General features: G+C 41.8%; 1 protein-coding gene across 1 annotated transcript in view; it reads left to right on the forward strand.

Annotated features, from left to right (window-relative positions):
- Positions 1 to 17,899, forward strand: part of LOC134345555 (tryptophan 2,3-dioxygenase-like) — a 59,332-nt gene that overhangs the window by 32,704 nt on the left and 8,729 nt on the right. The window contains exons 7-11 of the mRNA XM_063046391.1: positions 978 to 1,085; positions 1,434 to 1,548; positions 14,013 to 14,070; positions 14,449 to 14,528; positions 14,622 to 14,712. Coding sequence (XP_062902461.1) covers positions 978 to 1,085; positions 1,434 to 1,548; positions 14,013 to 14,070; positions 14,449 to 14,528; positions 14,622 to 14,712 — 452 coding nt within the window. The remainder of the gene's footprint in view (positions 1 to 977; positions 1,086 to 1,433; positions 1,549 to 14,012; positions 14,071 to 14,448; positions 14,529 to 14,621; positions 14,713 to 17,899) is intronic.

The following is a 17,899-nucleotide window of genomic DNA, read 5'->3' on the forward strand; positions in this document are numbered from 1 at the left end:
GCTTAAGTTAGAACGGTGTAGAAAAGTTTCTGAAGGTTGTTGCCTGGATTAGAGGGCTTGAAGTTATTTTACTTTATTTCGCAATATGGTGCAATAACAAATCCTTTGCTCCCACCTAGCCTGCACACGCCCATGTGACCAGTTCACCCACTAATCCGAATGTCTGGAGAAAACTGGAGCATTCATGGAGACCTACATGGACATAGGGAGAAACTCCTGACAGACAGTGGCAGGAATTGAACCGGAGGCACTGGCACTGCAGTCTAATCGAGATACCATGCCACCCTCAAAGTTATGGAGAGAGATTGGTTGGGATAAGATGGGCCTGTTTTCCCTGGAACAAAGGAGACTGAACAGTGATATGGTAGAGGTATAATAAAGTGAGACACATAGTTAGGGTGGTTAGCTTATGGTCTGTTTCCTATGATAAGAGTGTGTAAAACTAGAAGGCTGAGGCTTCAGAAGTGAGGGAAGAGGCTGAAAGGGAATCTGAAGGGTAAATTTTTCATGCTAAGTATAGCTGGTTTTGAGAATGAGCTGTCAGAGGATGTGGTGGAGGCAGGAACAATAGCATCATTTAGAAGCATTTGAACCAGACATCCAGGCCAGTACTTGAATGAGTACTTGAAAGGCATAAAGCGATGTGGGATTATTGCAGCTAAGTGGGATTAGTAAATTTCGACATGATGCTCAGCGTAGATGCAGTTGGCTGAAGGGCTTGTTCCTATGCTGGACAAACCTTTGACTCCAGATTTACGTTTGGAGTATGATTTAAATTCACTATTTTCTGACACAAGGGTGAAGGTGTTCATAATTGAGCATGGCTTACCCACTCATTATATTAATTATTCTCTGCTTAGGGCAGGTGAGGGTTCACCTGGAGCGCCTGAGAGACATTCATTAGTGTTGAGATTAGAGTCACTAATATTCTACATCTATTAAATATTGCAACTTTTCACTGATTTTATTTTCCTCAGCAATGGCTCGAGAGAACTCCTGGACTGGAACCTGACGGGTTTGATTTCTGGGGCAAATTGAAAATCAACATTGAAGCAGGGTTGGGAGAAGAATTTACAAATATTCAGGTAACTTTCACTAATAGATTTAAAGCAAGACAAGAATGCAAAGCACATTCATGCATGAAACAGTTGGTGGATTTCCTACAAAAAATATATATATTAACACATAATTTAAACTGAGGAAAGGAATTAATCATTCTAATAATAGTAATGCATTTATGACTGGATAAATGTATGAATGTATGAGATTAAAGTTTAATATTTTTACGGTGCTATGAATTAATAGGAAATCTACTTAGGAAACAAGGTGGTAAAATTAAATTTTAAGTTAACCGAAGAGAAGTTTATTTTAAAAGCTAAAAACATTTTAAGCGTTAAAGTGGTAAACTATTATGCAGCTTCTCTGTTTTTCAGAAGTCAAATCCTGCATTTGAGGAGAAGGAAGATATGTTCTTGGAATTTAACAAACGGAAGGAGGTGCTGACGTCGCTGTTTGATGAAAAACGCCATGAACATCTGTTGAACAAAGGTAGGGACATACATTGTAGAGGAGAGACACTGATACTTGTTCTTTATACTATAGCTCAATGTCCTGAGCAAAATTGGAAGCATGATCAATTCCACAATCACTTGCCATGGAGGTGACCTTACCTGGTTTGGGAAGAGTAGCACCAAACCAGTTTGTGCTTTGAATGACTGGGAATTGCAGAAGACAAGGATTCCTTCCTGGAGCCTTTGGGGTGCATTTAGTATGTACACAATAGGATCCGGTCTGTTTTTTCCCTGCGGGATTTCCTCTACAGGATATTGAATCAGGTCCTGAAGAGGCCTTGAAAAATAATTTAATGGCCTGGGTATTAACAGGGCTGTGTTATGCAGGTGGATGAGGCAGTAGCTTTGCAAAGGAAACAAGAAGATTTTCCTGCAAACCACAGAGTTTTGATAGTTGAAGACAGTATGGTTGCAGCCAAACTGAGAGATCTCTATAAAGAAACACAGGACATTCAAAGTACTGCTCAGATATGTCTGATTCCAGTGTGGGAACTGCTGTGTATTTAATATTTGAGTAATCTTGTATATTTATTGTTTGATTAAGCACTCTTGCTTGTTTAAACAATTCATTATGGGTTATATGTATAAATTCGTGAATTGCATACGTCATCATGTGACCACGTGATATGGCCACGCCTCGCTTAAAGTAAACTCAAAGTTAGACCTGCTTCTCAGCCTCCCATGTCTTTCTTTGAATTAGTTTAACGTTTTAAGTTACAAAACATAACAGGAACCTGTGACAGAGCACCGAATCTACTGGGTAATTGGAGTGAGGTTGGAGAAACTTGGGATGCTGTTTTCCTGACCCATAGATCAGAAGAATAATGAAGAACTACAGATCCAGAGTCAGTGAGGAGCATAAAGAAATTAGCCTTACAAACAGTTAGTAATGGAGGAATTAATCGACTGAAATGAACTAAATCCCCAGTTTGTGAGCTACCTTAAGGATTATCGCCCGGTAGCACTCACATTGAATGTGATGAAATGCTTTGAGAGTTTGGTTATGACTAGACTGAACTCCTGCCTCAGCAAGGACCTTGACCCATTGCAATTTACCTATCACCACAATAGGTCAACGGCAGATGCAATTTCAATGGCTCTCCACACAGCTTTAGATCACCTCGGCAACTCAAACACCTACATCAGGATGCTGTTCATCGACTATAGCTCAGCATTCAACACCATCATTCCCACAATCCTGATTGAGAAGTTGCAGAATCTGGGCCTCTGTGCCTCGCTCTACAATTGGATCCTCAACTTCCTAACCGGAAGACCGCAGTCTGTGCAGATTAGTGATAACGTATCCTCCTCGCTGACAATCAACACTGGCGCACCTCAGGGGTGTGTGCTTAGCCCACTGTTCTACTCTCTGTAAACACATGACTATGTGTCTAGGCATAGCTCAAATACCATCTATAAATTTGCTGATAATACTACCATTGTTGGTAGAATCTCAGGTGGTGACGAGAGGGCGTACAGGAGTGAGATATGCCAACTAGTGGAATGGTGCCACAGCAACAACCTTGTACTCAACATCAGTAAGACGAAAAAGCTGATTGTGGACTTCAGGAAGGGTAAGATGAAGGAACACATGCCAATCCTCATAGAGGGATCAGAAGTGGAGAGAGTGAGCAGCTTCAAGTTCCTCAGTGTCAAGATCTCTGAGGATCTAACCTGGTCCCAACATTTCAATGTAGTTATAAAGAAGTCAAGACAGCGGTTATACTTTATTAGGCGTTTGATTTGGCGTGTCAACAGATACACTCAAAAACTTCTATAGATGTACCATGGAGAGCATTCTGACAGGCTGCATCACTGCCTGGTATGGAGGGGCTACTACACAGAACCGAAAGAAGCTGCAGAAGGTTGTAAATCAAGTCAGCTCCATCCTGGGCACTAGCCTACAAAGTACCCAGGACATCTTTAGGGAGCAGTGTCTCAGAAAGGCAGAGTCCATTATTAAGGACCTCCAGCAACCAGGGCATGCCCTTTTCTCACTGTTACCATCAGGTAGGAGGTACAGACACTCAGCAATTCAAGAACAGCTTCTTCCCCTCTGCCGTCCGATTCCTAAATGGACACTGAAGCTTTGGACACTACCTCACTTTTTTTAATATACAGTATTTCTGTTTTTGAACATTTTTTAATAATCTATTCAATATATGTAATCGATTTACTTGTTTTTTTTACGTTTTATTTTATTTATTATTATTATTTTTCTCTCTCTCTGCTAGATTATGTATTGCATTGAACTGCCGCTGCTAAGTTAACAAATTTCACGTCACATACTGGTGATAATAAACCTGATTCTGATTCTGTTACCTGAGGAAATTAATTCGATAGAGCTTGGAAGGAGGTGGCTATGGAGATAATGGGTGTACTGGTTAGTCATTTCCCTAATTATATTGATACTGGAACCATAGATTGAAAGGTAGATAATGTATTTTACAACGAAAGAAAGAGAGTGAGAGAACAGGAAACTACAGTTGAGTTAATTTGACATTGGTACTTTGGTAAATGATAGCATCTATTAATAAGGAAATGGTAACAGAGCCATAATAAGGTTAAAAGAGTGAACATGAATTTATGAAAGGGATATCATGTTTGATATATCTGTTTGAGCATATGGAGTTTGCAACCAGCAGAATAGATAAGACTGAATTAGTTGATTTAGTGCATTTGGATTTCTAGAAAGCCTTTAATTAGAAACCACAAGAGTTAAATAAAGTTCTAACACACAGTATTAGGGATAATATGCTGGTTTAGTTTCTGAAGATGGTTAATGACTATGAAATGGAGAGTAGGAATAAATTGGTCATACTTGGATTGTTAAAATATGACTCGTGCATTTAGTAGCAGAGCTCAGCAGTTCATGAACTATAAAAATAATGTAGATGAAGGGATCATATATGATATATATCAAGTTTGCTGGTGATACAAGAATAGCTGGATTATAAATGACCTGGATGAGGAAGTGGAGGGATGGGTTAGTAAATTTGCTGCTGAAGCAAAGGTTGGAGGTGTTGTGGATAGCGTGGAGGGCTATCAGAGGTTACAGCGGGACATTGATAGGATGCAAAACTGGGCTGAGAAGTGGCAGATGGAGTTCAGTGTTAAGTGTGAAGTGGTTCATTTTGGTAGGTCAAATATGATGGCAGAATATAGTATTAATGGTAAGACTCTTGGCAGTGTCGAGGATCAGAGGGATCTTGGGGTCTGAATCCATAGGACGCTCAAAGCAGCTGCACAGGTTGACTCTGTGGTTAAGAAGGCATACAGTGCATTGACCTTCATCAATCGTGGAATTGAATTTAGGAGCTGAGAGGTAATGTTACAGCTAAGTAGGACCCTGGTCAGATCCCACTTGGAGTACAGTGCTCAGTTCTGGTCGCCTCACTACAGGAAGGATGTGGAAACCATAGAAAGGGTGCAGAGGAGATTTACAAGGATGTTGCCTGGATTGGGGAGCCTTATGAAAACAGGTTGAGTGAACTTGGCCTTTTCTCCTTGGAGCGACGGAGGATGAGAGGTGACCTGATAGAGTTGTATAAGATGATGAGAGGCATTGACCATGTGGATAGTCAAGGGCTTTTTTCCCAGGGCTGAAATGGTTGCCACAAGAGGACACAGGTTTAAGGTGCTGGGGAGTAGGTACAGAGGAGATGTCAGGGGTAAGTTTTTTACTCAGAGAGTGGTGAGTGCGTGGAATGGACTGCCCCCATTGGTGGTGGAGGCGAATATGATAGGGCCTTTTAAGAGAATTTTGGATAGGTACATGGAGCTTAGAAGAATAGAGGACTATAGGTAAGCCTAGTAATTTCTAAGGTAGGGACATGTTCGGCACAACTTTGTGGGCCGAAGGGTCTGTATTGTGCTGTTTCTATGTGCAGCAAAGAGAGGATAGGGAGCTGAGTGAGTGAACAGGGTCATAGCAGATAGAAGGTAAATGTAAGGTTATCCATTTTGGTAGAAAAACAGAACAACAGAATGGCTTTTAATCAGAATCAGGTTTAATATCACCAGCATATATCATGAAATTTGTTGTCCTTGCAGCAGCAGCATAATGTAGTACATAATAGAGAAAAAACTGAATTACTGTAAGTAGATATAGTATATTAAATAGTTAAATAAGTGGTACAAAAATAGAAATAAAAAAGTAGTGAGGTAATGTTCATGGATTCAATGTCTATTCAGAAATCGGATGGCAGAGGGGAAGAAGCTGTTCCCGAATTGTTGAGTGTGTGCCTTCAGGCCTCTATACCTCTTTCCTGATGGTAGCAATGAGAACAAGGCATGTAGTGGGTGATGGGGGTCCTTAATGATGGATGCCACCTTTTTGAGGCGTCGCTCCTTGAAGATGTCCTGGATACCATGGAGGCTAGTCCCGTGTTGGAGCTGACTAAGTTTACAACTCTGCAGCTTATTTTGATCCTGTGCAGTAGCCCCCCCCCCCCCGCCCAATATCAGATGGTGATGCAGCCAGTTAGAATGCCTTCAACAGTACATCTGTAGCAACTTGTGAGTACCTTTGGTGATATACCAAATCTCCTTAAACTCCAAATAAAATATAGTCGCTGTCAAGCCTTCTTAAATAGATTAAATAGTTGTTTAAAACACAATAAGAGCAAATTTGCAGATGCTGGAAATCCGAGCAACACACACAAAATGCTGGAGGAACTCAGCAGGCCAGGCAGCTTCTATGGAACAAAAGTACAGTCAATGTTTTGGGCCAAAACCCTTCAGCAGGACTGGAGAAATAAAAAAGTTGAGGAGTAGATTTGAAAGGTGGGGGGAGGGGAGAGAGAAACACCAAGCGATAGGTGAAGCTTGGAGGGGGAGGGATGAAGCAAAGAACTAGGAAGTTGATTGGTGAAAGTGACAGGCAATGGAAGAAAGAAGGGGGGGGGGGAGCACCAGAAGTAGAAGATGGGCGGGCAAGGAGATAACATGAGAGAGGGACAAGAGGATGGGAGATGATGAAGGAGGGGAGTGTTGGGTGGAAGCATTACTGAAAGTTTGAGAAATCTATGTTCATGCCATCAGGTTGGACGCTACCCAAATGGAATACAAGGCATTGTTCCTCCAACCTAAGTGTGGCTTTATCCCGACAGTGGAGGAGGCCTTGGATGAACATATCGGAATAGGATTGGGAAATGGAATTAAAATGGGTGGCCACTGGGAGATCCTGCTTGTTCTGGCAAGACAGAGCATGGATGTTTAAAGTATTTGTGTCCAGAGAGACCTGGGTGTTCATCCAAATTAACATACGGGTACAGAAAACAAATACTATATTACTTTTTTTTTGCAAGAGTATTTGAGACCAAAAGTAGTGGCATCCTGCTCCAGTTGTAGGTTCATGAAGTCATACAGCATAGAAACAGGCTCTTCAACCGACTGCTCTGGCTACACCAACCATCATGTATCCATTCATACATAACCCATTTGCCAGCAGTTGATCCATTGTTTTCTATGCTTTTGCAATTCAAGTGCTCATCTCGATGCTTGCTCAGGCAGTGCATTCTGGATTTCAATCAGTCTCTTGGTAAAAGCTTCCAGTTTATCCCTTCTAAATCTCTTTAGTCGTATTCTAAATATGACCCCTCTAGTTTATGACCCTGTGAAACAGGCTAAAGAAGATATCTCTGCCATCCACAGATCCTCCTTAAACTTAGCTTGAAGTCACTGTGCAAAGCAAACAAAATCAGAGTGTGAAGGCACGAGAGACCGTAGATGTTGCCCCTGAAGCAACAAACAATTGGCTGGAAGGAACTGGATGGGGTGAGGGACAATTCATTACCCTCTCCCCCCACCACCCCCTACCCCCCACAAATGCTGCTTCCCCGCTGATTTCCTCCAGTCGATTGTTTGTTGTGCCAGATCAGAGGGTGCTGTTTATTGAAGTATTTAAAAACTCTGAAACTATTCTCCATTGTTCTAATTGTCCCACATTTTGAAAATATCTTCCCTATTAACTACCCTATCAAATCTTTGAATTTGATGCATTTCAATATTAATAACCTGGGTGTAAATGGTGTGGATATAATTGACACAAGAGATTCTGCAGATGCTGGAAATCTTGAGGAACAGATGCAATGAGCTGCAGGAATTCAGCAGGTCTGGCAGCATCTATGGAGGGGGATAAACAGATGAAGGGTGTCAGGCCAAAAGCTCGCCTGTTCATTTGCCTTCATAGATGCTGCCTGTATCAACCATTCTCTGTTGCAAATGATCCAAAAGAGTGACTTGAAAGAGTGACAGGAGGACATGGCTTTAAGGTAAGGGGTGGGAAGTTCAAGGGGGATATTAGAGGAAGGTTTTTTACTCAGAGAGTGGTTGGTGCGTGGAATGCACTGCCTGAGTCAGTGGTGGAGGCAGATACACTAGTGAAGTTTAAGAGACTACTAGACCGGTATATGGAGGAATTTAAGGTGGGGGGTTATATGGGAAGCAGGGTTTGACGGTTGGCACAACATTGTGGGCTGAAGGGCCTGTACTGTGCTGTACTATTCTATGTCTATGTCTATGTCTAAAATCATAAGATGGAATTACAGGGTAAATAGAAAACAATGATCATAATATAATTCACTCTGCAGTTTGAGATAAATAAAATAAAGTCACATGTATCAGTATTACAGTGGAGTAAAGGGAAGTACAGAGATATGAGAGAGGAGCTGGTCAAAGACGATTGAAAGGGTACTTTAGCAGGGATGATGGTAGAACAGCAGTGGCTAAAGTTTCTGGGACAAATTCGGAAGGTGCGGGATAAATACATCCCAAAAATGAAGATGTATTCTGAAGGGTTGATGAGGCAACTGTGGCTGACGTGGGAAGTCAAAGACAGCATAAAAGGAAAAGAGAGGGCATTTAATATTGCAAAAATTAGTGGGAGGTTAAAGGTTTGGGAAGCTTTTAAAAAACAACAGAAGACAACTAAAAAAGCCATAAGGAGAGAAAAGATGAAATAAGAAGGTAAGTTAGCTAATAATGTAAACGAGGATAGCAGAGGTTTATTCAGCAATATAAAGAGTAAAAGAGAGGTGAGAGTGGAAATTGGACCTCTAGAAAATGTCACTGGAGAGGTAGAAATGGGGGACAAAGAAATATTTTGCATTAGTCTTCATTGTGGAAGACACTAGAAGTATGCCAGAATTTGAGAGTGTCAGGGGGCAGAAGTAAGTGTAGTTGCTAATACTAAAGAGAAGGTGCTTGGGAAGCTGAAAGATCTAGTATAGTCATAGTCATACTTTATTAATCCCGCGGGAAATTGGTTTTCGTTACAGTTGCACCATAAATAATTAAATAGCAATAAAACCATAAATAATTAAATAGTAATATGTAAATTATGCCAGGAACTAAGTCCAGGACCAGCCTATTGGCTCAGGGTGTCTGACCCTCCAAGGGAGGAGTTGTAAAGTTTGATGGCCACAGGCGGGAATGACTTCCTATGCTCTGTGTTGCATCTGAAGGTAGATAAGTAACCTGGACCAGATGGCCTACTTCCAGGGTTCTGAAAGAGCTTGCTGAAGAGATTGTGGAGGCCTAAGAATCACTGGATTCTGGAATGGTTCCAGAGGGCTGGAATATTGCATTTGTCACTTCAGTTTTTAAGAAGGGAAGGAGGCGGAAGAAATGAAACTATAGGCCAATTAGTCTGACTTCAGGGGTTGGGAAGATGTTGGAGTCCATTATTAAAGAAGAAGTTGCGGGGTACTTACAGGCGCATGATAAAATAGGCCAAAGTCAACATGGTTTCCTTAAGGAGAAATCTTGCATCCCGAACCCTTTGGATTATTTTTAAGGAAATAACAGGCAGGATAGACAAAGGAAATTGGTGGATATTGTTTACATGGATTTTCAGAAAGCCTTTGACAAGGTGCCGCACACGTGGCTGCTTAACAAGATAACAAGCCCGTGGTATTACAGGAAAGATACTAACATGCATAGAAGGTTGGCTGACTGGCAGGAGAGAATAAAGGCAATCTTTTCTGGTTGGCTGCTGGTGACTTCTAGTGTTCCATTGGGATAGGTGTTGGGACTGCCTCCTTTCATGTTGTACATGAAAATTTGGATGATGGAATTCATGGCTTTCTGGCCAAGTTTGCAGCTAATACAAAAGCAGATGGAGGGCTAGGTAGCGTGGTGAAAGTAAGAAGTCGGCAGAAGTACTTACACAGATTAAGAGAATGGGAAAAGAAGTGGCTGATGTGATATAATGCTGAGAAGTGTATGGTCATGCACTTTGGTAGAAGGAGTAAAGGTGTAGACTATTTTCTAAATGGGGAGAAAATTCTAAAATCTGAGATGTAAAGGGATTTGAGAGCCCTTGTGCAGGATTCGCTAAAGGTTAACTTGCAGGCTGAGTTGATGGTAAGGAAGACATGCAATGTTAGCTTTCATTTTGCAAGGACTGGAATGCAAAAGCAAGGATGTGATGCTGAAGCTTTATAAGGCATTGGTCAGACTGCACGCAGTATTGTGAGCACTTTTGGGCCACTTATCAAAGAAAAGATGTGCTGGCATTCGAGAGGGTCTAGTGGAGATTCTTGAGAATGATTTTGGGAGGGAAAGGTTTAACGTATGAGGAGCATTTGTTGGGTTTGGGCCTGTACTCGCTGGAGTTTAGAGGAATGAGGAGGATCACATTGAAACCTATTGAATATTGAAAGGTCTACATAGAGTGGACGTGGAAAGGATGTTTCCTATAGTAGCTGAGTCTAGGACTGGAGGGCACAGCCTTAGAACAGAGGGATGTCCACTTAGTACAAAGATGAGAAGGGATTTCTTTAGCCAGAGGGTGGTGGATCTGCGTAATTCTTTGCCACAGACAGCTGTGGAGGCCAAGTCATTGGGCATGTTTAAAGTGGAGTTTGATAGATTCTTGATTAGTGAGGGCATCAAAGGTTATCAGAAGGCAGGAGAATGGTGTTGAGAGGGATAATAAAGCAGCCATGATGGAATGATGGAGCAGACTTGATGGGCCAAATGGCCTAATTCTGCTCCTATGTCTTATGGTTTTATGGCCTAACTATTTGGGACTCTAGCCAAGCTATTCCATATAGTTGGCTCACTGGCATCTTTCCAACAACGTGGAAAATTGCCAAGGATGTTCTGTTCTCAAAAAAAGCTAGACAAATCAAATCTAGATAATTACTACTCCTTCAGTCTACTTTCAATCATCAGCAAATTGAGAAGATATCATCAATAGTGTTATCAAGGAGATCTTACCATAACTACATCATTCATGCCAATTTGAGTTTCATCAGGGAAACTCCATTCCAGATCTCATCACAGCTGAGTCCAAACAATAACCAAAGAAGTGAACTCTCATCGTGAGATGAGAGTGACAATCCTTGATATCAAGGTAGTATTTGACAGAGTGTGGCTTCAAGGGGCCCAGTTCAAATTGAAAATCAATATGCATCCAGAGGAAAACACTTCAATGGTTGAAATTATGCCTTATGTAAAGGAATACGACTATAACTGTTGGGGGACAATCACATCAGTCCTAGAACATCATTGCAAGTATTTGTTAGGGCACTATCTGAAACTAAGCCATCTTTAGTTCTCCATTAATGACCACGATAAGGTTCACCGATTTTGCAATGTTCAATAGCATTCATAAATCATCAGCAGATGAACCGGTCCAACCCTGCACACAACAAGAATTGGATGACTTTCAGGCATGGGATAAGAAGCAGTGGAATTTATATAAGGGAATTGCCATTCCCAATAAGAGAGATTCTAAACAACATCCATTGATAAGCAATGACACTGGCATTACCATTACCAAATCTAACATCATCAACATTTTGGTAGTCACCAGATCTTGAGATTCACTGGAACCTCAGATGTTCTGACCCCATAAATGTGTGGTTTTGAAAGCAGGTCAGAGGCTGGATCTTTGGTAGCAATCTTCTGAGACCCCAGAGCTATTTCATCCTCTACAAGGCATATCAGGAGCTTAGTAGAATATTTTCCACTTGTTTCCATGCCAACAGCTCTCAGGAGGTTTGACCCATCCAGGAAAAAGAAACCTGTTTGATTGGCACCACATCAACCACTAATTGTTGTGCACTGGCTGTGGTGTATACCAAATGCACAATAGTTACTGCTTGATAGTCCACATTACTAGCACCTCCCAAACGTGTGACCTCTGCATTTATATTTCTATTTTATTCTAATTTTATTTATTTCTATTTTCTCTATTTTTATATTTTCTCTTTCAACATTTCATGTTTCTATTCTCACAATCTGTTTTTCGGGCTTTAGAGGTCTTGTGTTCTTAAACCATAGAAGAGCTAGGAGCCACACTTTTACCTCCATTTCCCTGAGCAATAATACATCCATTGATTTTCTAAGTGTTTGTGGATAAACACCTATTGTGAGCAGACCTCTGTTAATCGATTTGTGCTGATAGAAGTCTAAGATTTGTCACAAAATTTTCTAGCCTCTTAAGGAGTTTCATAAGCTGAGATACTGCCTCACAGTGCAAGACAACCAGGAATAGCCTTGACCTCAAGTATTGACTGTGTGGAGTTTATGCATTTTTCCTCTGACTGCATGGTTTTCTTTGGGTGCTCCAGTTTTTCCCCATATCCCAAAAATTGCACAGCATGGTTGTTAAATTGGCCCTAGTGTAATAGAACCTGGGAATATTGATGAAAGTTAAAAATGGTGTTAATGTAGTATTTGTGTAAATGGGTGGTTGATAGCTAGTGTACGTTTGACGGGCCAAATGGTCCACTTCTGTGCAGTATCCCTCTATGAGTTCATGAGTAGCTGAGTACTGTTACCTTTCCCTGCTTTCTGTTTCCTGTAATGAAAAGGGACTTTGCCTCTATTTTATCAAGCAGGCACATTAGTTTGAATAGGCAAATGGATTTGTGACGTAATGGACTCCACAAAAGTTCAGGCTCTACTTAAGGGCACACAGTATTCTATGTAATATACTACGTAAAATAATTATTTCCAGAATTTGAAGCTGGAATTCTGACTATGCTTTGTAGCTGCAGTATTTGAATTATTTCTGCTAGAACCTCCTAAACATTATCTCCTATCATAATGTTGAAATGGCTTTGTAGTCTTGCTTCCTGAAGACCATTGCTAGAAAGGGAGTAATGGCTGAGAACTCTTCCATTCTTCCTGCTTCTGAAACCTTCCTCCCTATTCTTGCCCTTTCAGAATCAGGTTTAATATCACTGGCATAAATCGATAAATTTGTTGTTTTGTGACAGCAATAGAGTGCAATATAGTTAAAGATCTATAAATTACAGTAAACAATATATATAAAACATAAAATGTGAGGTAGTGTTCATGGGTTGTTTCATTGTCTGCTCAGAAATGTAAAGGGAAATGTAAAGTGTGTCTTTAGACTCCTGTACCTCACCGATGAAAGAGGGCATATCCAGGGAGATGGGGTCCTTAATGATGGCTGCTGCCTTTTTGAATCAACCGTTTTTGAAGATGTCCTTGATGCTGGGGAGGCTAGTGCCAGTGATGGAGCTGGCTGAGTTTGCAACCTTTTGCAGTTTTTTTCTGATCCTGTGCGGTGGCCTCTCCATATCAGATGGTGATGTAACCAGTTAGAATGCTCTCCATGGTACTTCTGTAAAAATTTGCTACGGTCTTTGATAAGAAACCAAATTTCCTCTAACTCCCAATGGAATATAGCCACTGCTGTGCCTTATTCGTAATTGCATCAATATGTTGGGTCCACAATAGATCCTTGTAGATATTGACACCCAGAAATTGGGAACTGCTCACTATTTCCATTTGGCAACAAAAGGACTCATGGATGGGTTTTGTTTAAGTTTTGAAAGTAGACATATGGTCCTTCTCCACATGTACTATTTAATTCCCCTTGTAATAAGTAGTAATATAGCTTTCCTGATCATGAGAAAGTATGCAGATGCTGGAAATCCAAAGCAACATGCTGGAGGAACTCAGTAGGGCAGGCAATATCTATGGAAAAGAGTAAACAGACAATATTTCGGGCTGAGACCCTTCATCAACTTTCCTTATTACGTTGTACCTGTGTAATTATCTTTCGTGAATCTTGCACTGGGTCATCAGTTTCCTCTTCATTCCTGAGCCTTGCAATTTTCCACCATTAAAAAAAATGTTTATTTTCCCTGCAATGGACAACATTTGTCAATGAGTGACTAAAATGTGCGCCCATGTCGATGACATCATCATGTGCATAAAATATGCTAAGCACATAAAACTTGTGCTTGGGTGCATTGTGACAGGAGTTGAACTGTCTGATTTCCCAACTGACAATGTTTCAGCAGGAACTGGCCATAGCCATTTCAAACCACAACATGCTTTTATACAAAAAATATGCAGAGAAAAGAAATGCAAATTAGTTCATTTTCCAATTTGTATCCAGAGGTTGAACTGTGGGCTGCAAATTCAGTGAACCCGTGTTTTTATTCTCTTCAGGTGAACGGAGAGTATCATACAAAGCAATGCAGGGGGCTCTCATGATCTACTTCTACAGGTTAGTAACATCAAAGTAATAAGTGGAAAGGTGGTGGAGGTGTAGGCACAGCAACAGATCTTTATCAGAAACCTGCACTTTACCGAAAAAGTTTGGACATCTGAGGCAGGAGCAGAAACATATTAATGAGAAAAATGCACAGACATCATCCTTTGGATTGTTCAACCAAGGAGCCAACCAAAAGGCAGTGATCCAACTGAGCTCCTTGAGTGATGAAATCCTTAATTGTTTTACACTGAGCACGGGTTCCTGCTGAGAGGTGAAGGCAGAGTATTTGTCAACTCTTGTTAGTGCATGGCTTCGGAGGACTGAAGACTGATTAACTTTAAAATGGAGATGAAATTGTGCAAGTTAACTGTATTGTTTACTTCTCTCCAGAGAAGAGCCACGTTTCCAGGTGCCATTCCAGTTACTGAATTCACTCATGGATATTGATGCTCTTATGACTAAATGGAGATGTATGTAGTTATCCTTTAAGTTATATATATTTATATTAAATGCATTAAAGCATGTTTTTATTAAAGTTCTCATTTCTTCTTATTCTCCCGAAGATAACCATGTTTGTATGGTGCAAAGGATGATTGGTAGTAAAGCTGGCACAGGTGGATCATCTGGTTATCAATATTTACGTTCCACCATGAGGTAGGTTAAAGGATAATCATTTCTCTAACCTTCCATTAATCCTCTCCCAAATCTGCAGTGGAAAACTGACAGAACTCCAACAGAAGTTACTGATGGTTATTACAATATATATTTGAACACTAAATATCAAATCAAATCAAGTTTAATTATCATTCAAACCACACATAGACACAGCTGAGCAAGACAGCTGAACGGGTCAAGGTGCAAAACATTCAAACTAGCAAGCAAACATTCAAAAATAGTGAGTAACATAATTCAAAATAGCGAGGAAAGAAGCATATTCACTTGGGGGAAAAAAAATATAGTCCGAGACCCTGAGTGACAAAGTCCAGCAATCGATGATACAGTTTCCCAGACGCACGCAATCCAGCCTGTCATTAAACCACTCAAACACTGGAGGGCAACACTGACAAGAGGGGCCAGGCCCCAGCTGAGATCAAACACCATGCAGTAAATGCTTCCATGTCTCTCACCTGGTCAGCAGCAGCAGGCAAGCCTGAGGCTTGAGGCCTAGTCCTTGCTACAAGTGAGGCTACACAGTTCCCATGTCATCTGTCCCTCCACCAAACAAGGGTAACAGACCTGCGGCAACTTACATCATCACTGTTGCATAAGTCAAATATCTCCTGAGATTTTGCTTCTCTAGATAAAATAATCCCAAGAATTTAATTGTGGTTAGTTCCACAGTGTTTGTCTGAACTGGTGTTTCAATGCTGAATATCTTTGCTGTGGTATTATCATGTTAACTCTATCCTCCTGACTACAAATTTTCAATTAGCTTTCTTCCCCACAGCTATGTACTGTAATCAGTTACATTTGATAACCACAAGTTGTTTCTGAGATCTATGTTGTGCTGTATTCTTTGCCAGTTTTCTACCTAATCCACAACCCCACCAATTGTGGCCACACTAACTCGGCATTAAGCTCACTCAACTCCCATTACTCTGACGTCATTGTTGGAGGCTTTCTAGAGCTATCTCTGCCTGCTTCTACCCTCAGCTAGCCCTGATATCTCTTTATACACTAATCGTTTAGCCTGATGACAGTCTCTCTAGCAAACGATTTTCTATAGATTCTATGGATGTACTATTACCATTCAAGGTCAAGTGTTCAATCTCAGGGGATCTCCCAACCTCTGCCACCCACCCCATTGTTCCATCACTCCGCACCTCCCATTTCTACTTCCAACCCAAGATCCACAAACCCACTTGTCCAGGTAGACCTACTGTTTCAGCTTATTCCTGCCCCACTGAACTTGCATCTGCATATCTTGACCCTGTTTTATCCCCCCGGTTCAGTCCCTTCCTACCTACATCCATGACACTTCACACACTCTTGATCTTTTCAATGATTTCAAGGTCCCTGGCCCCCCATCATCTTATTTTCACTATGGATGTCCAGTCCCTATACACCTCCATCCACCACCAGGAAGGCCTCAAAGCTCTCCGTTTCTTTCTGGACACCGAGATCCAATGAGTTCTCATCCAGCACCACTCTCCTCTGTCTAGTGGAATGTCCTAACTCTTAATAATTTCTCCTTTGGCTCCTCCCCTTTCCTTCAAACAGAAGTTGTAGCCGGGGCATTCGCAACTGTCCCAGCTATGCCTGCCTCTTTGTTGCTTACGTGGAACGGTCTATGTTCCAAGCTCACAATGATGGCCATCCCCACTTTTCCTATGCTACATCGACTGCATTGGTGCTGCCTCCTGCACCCATGCAGAACTCGTCGACTTCATCCCCTTTGCCTCCAACTTCCACCTTGCCCTCAAATTTACCTGGTCCACCTCCCTCCCCTTTCTCAATCTCACTGTCTCTATCTGCTGAGACAGCTTATCCACCGATGCCTATTATAAACTAATGGACTCTTGCAGCTACCTGGACTATACCTCGTCCCACACTGTTACTTGTAAGGATGCCGCATCCGCTCTCAGCATGAAGCTTTTCATTCCAGAACGAAGGAGATAACCTCTTTTTCAAAGAAAGGGGCTTCCCTTCCTCCACCATTAATGTTGCCTTCAACTGCATCTCTTCCATTTCACACACATCTGCTCTCATCTCATCCCGCCAACCTACCAGGGATACGGTTTCTCTTGTCCCCACCGACCACCCCACCATCTCTGTGTCCAGCACATAATTCTGTGCAACTTCCGCCACCTCCAATGGGATCCGCCCACCAGGAACATTTTTCCCTCTCCCCTCCCCCCCATGACTTTCTGCTTTCCGCAGGGATCACTCCCTATGCAACTCCTTTGTCCATTTGTCCCTTTCCACTGATTTCCTTTCCGGCACTTATCCTTGCAAGTGGAACAACTGCTACACTGCCCCTACACTGCCTCCCTCACTACCCAAACAGCCCTTCCAGATGAGGCGACACTTCACCTGTGAGTCTGTTGGAGTCATATACTCATATATAGTCATATAGTCCAGTGCTCCAGGTGTGGCCTCCAGTATATTAGTGAGACCTGATGTAGATTGGGAGACCATTTTGTCGAACACCTATGCTCCGTCCGTAAGAAAAAGGGGGATCGCCCAGTGTCCATCCATTTTAATTCCACTTCCCATTCCCATTCCAATATATCTATCCATGGCCTCCTCTACTGTCATGATGAGGCTACTCAAGATTGGAAGGACGACACCTTATATTCTGTTTGGGTAGCCACCAATCTAATGGCATGAACATTGATTTCTCGAACTTGCAGTAATGCCCCCCATCCCCACTCTTCTTCACCAGTCCCCTTCCCCTTTTTCCTCTCTCACCTAATCGCCTTGCCTGCCCGTCAGCTCCATCCAGTGCTCCTCCTCCTTTTCTTTTTTCCCATGGCCTTCTGTCCTCTCCTATTAGATTCCCCCTTCTCCAGCCCTGTATCTTTCTCCAATCAATTTCCCAGGTCCTTACTTCGCCTCTACACCTCCCCTCCCGGTTTCACCTTTCACCTTGTGTTTCTCCCTCCTCTCCCCCCATCTTTTAACTCTACTCCTCATCTTTTTTTCTCCAGTCCTGCTGAAGGGTCTTGGCCTGAAACATCAACTGCACTGTTTTTCATAGACGCTGACTGACCTGCTGAGTTCCTCTAGCATTTTGTGTGTGTTGCTTGGATTTCCAGCATCAGCAGATTTTCTCTTGTTTGTAATCTATGTATCTCTGCTCTTGTCCTGTTCCAGCAACTTTATTGCTCAGCTTATCAAA

This window comes from Mobula hypostoma, chromosome 4 (assembly GCF_963921235.1).
Source record: "Mobula hypostoma chromosome 4, sMobHyp1.1, whole genome shotgun sequence".
NCBI lineage: Eukaryota > Metazoa > Chordata > Chondrichthyes > Myliobatiformes > Myliobatidae > Mobula > Mobula hypostoma.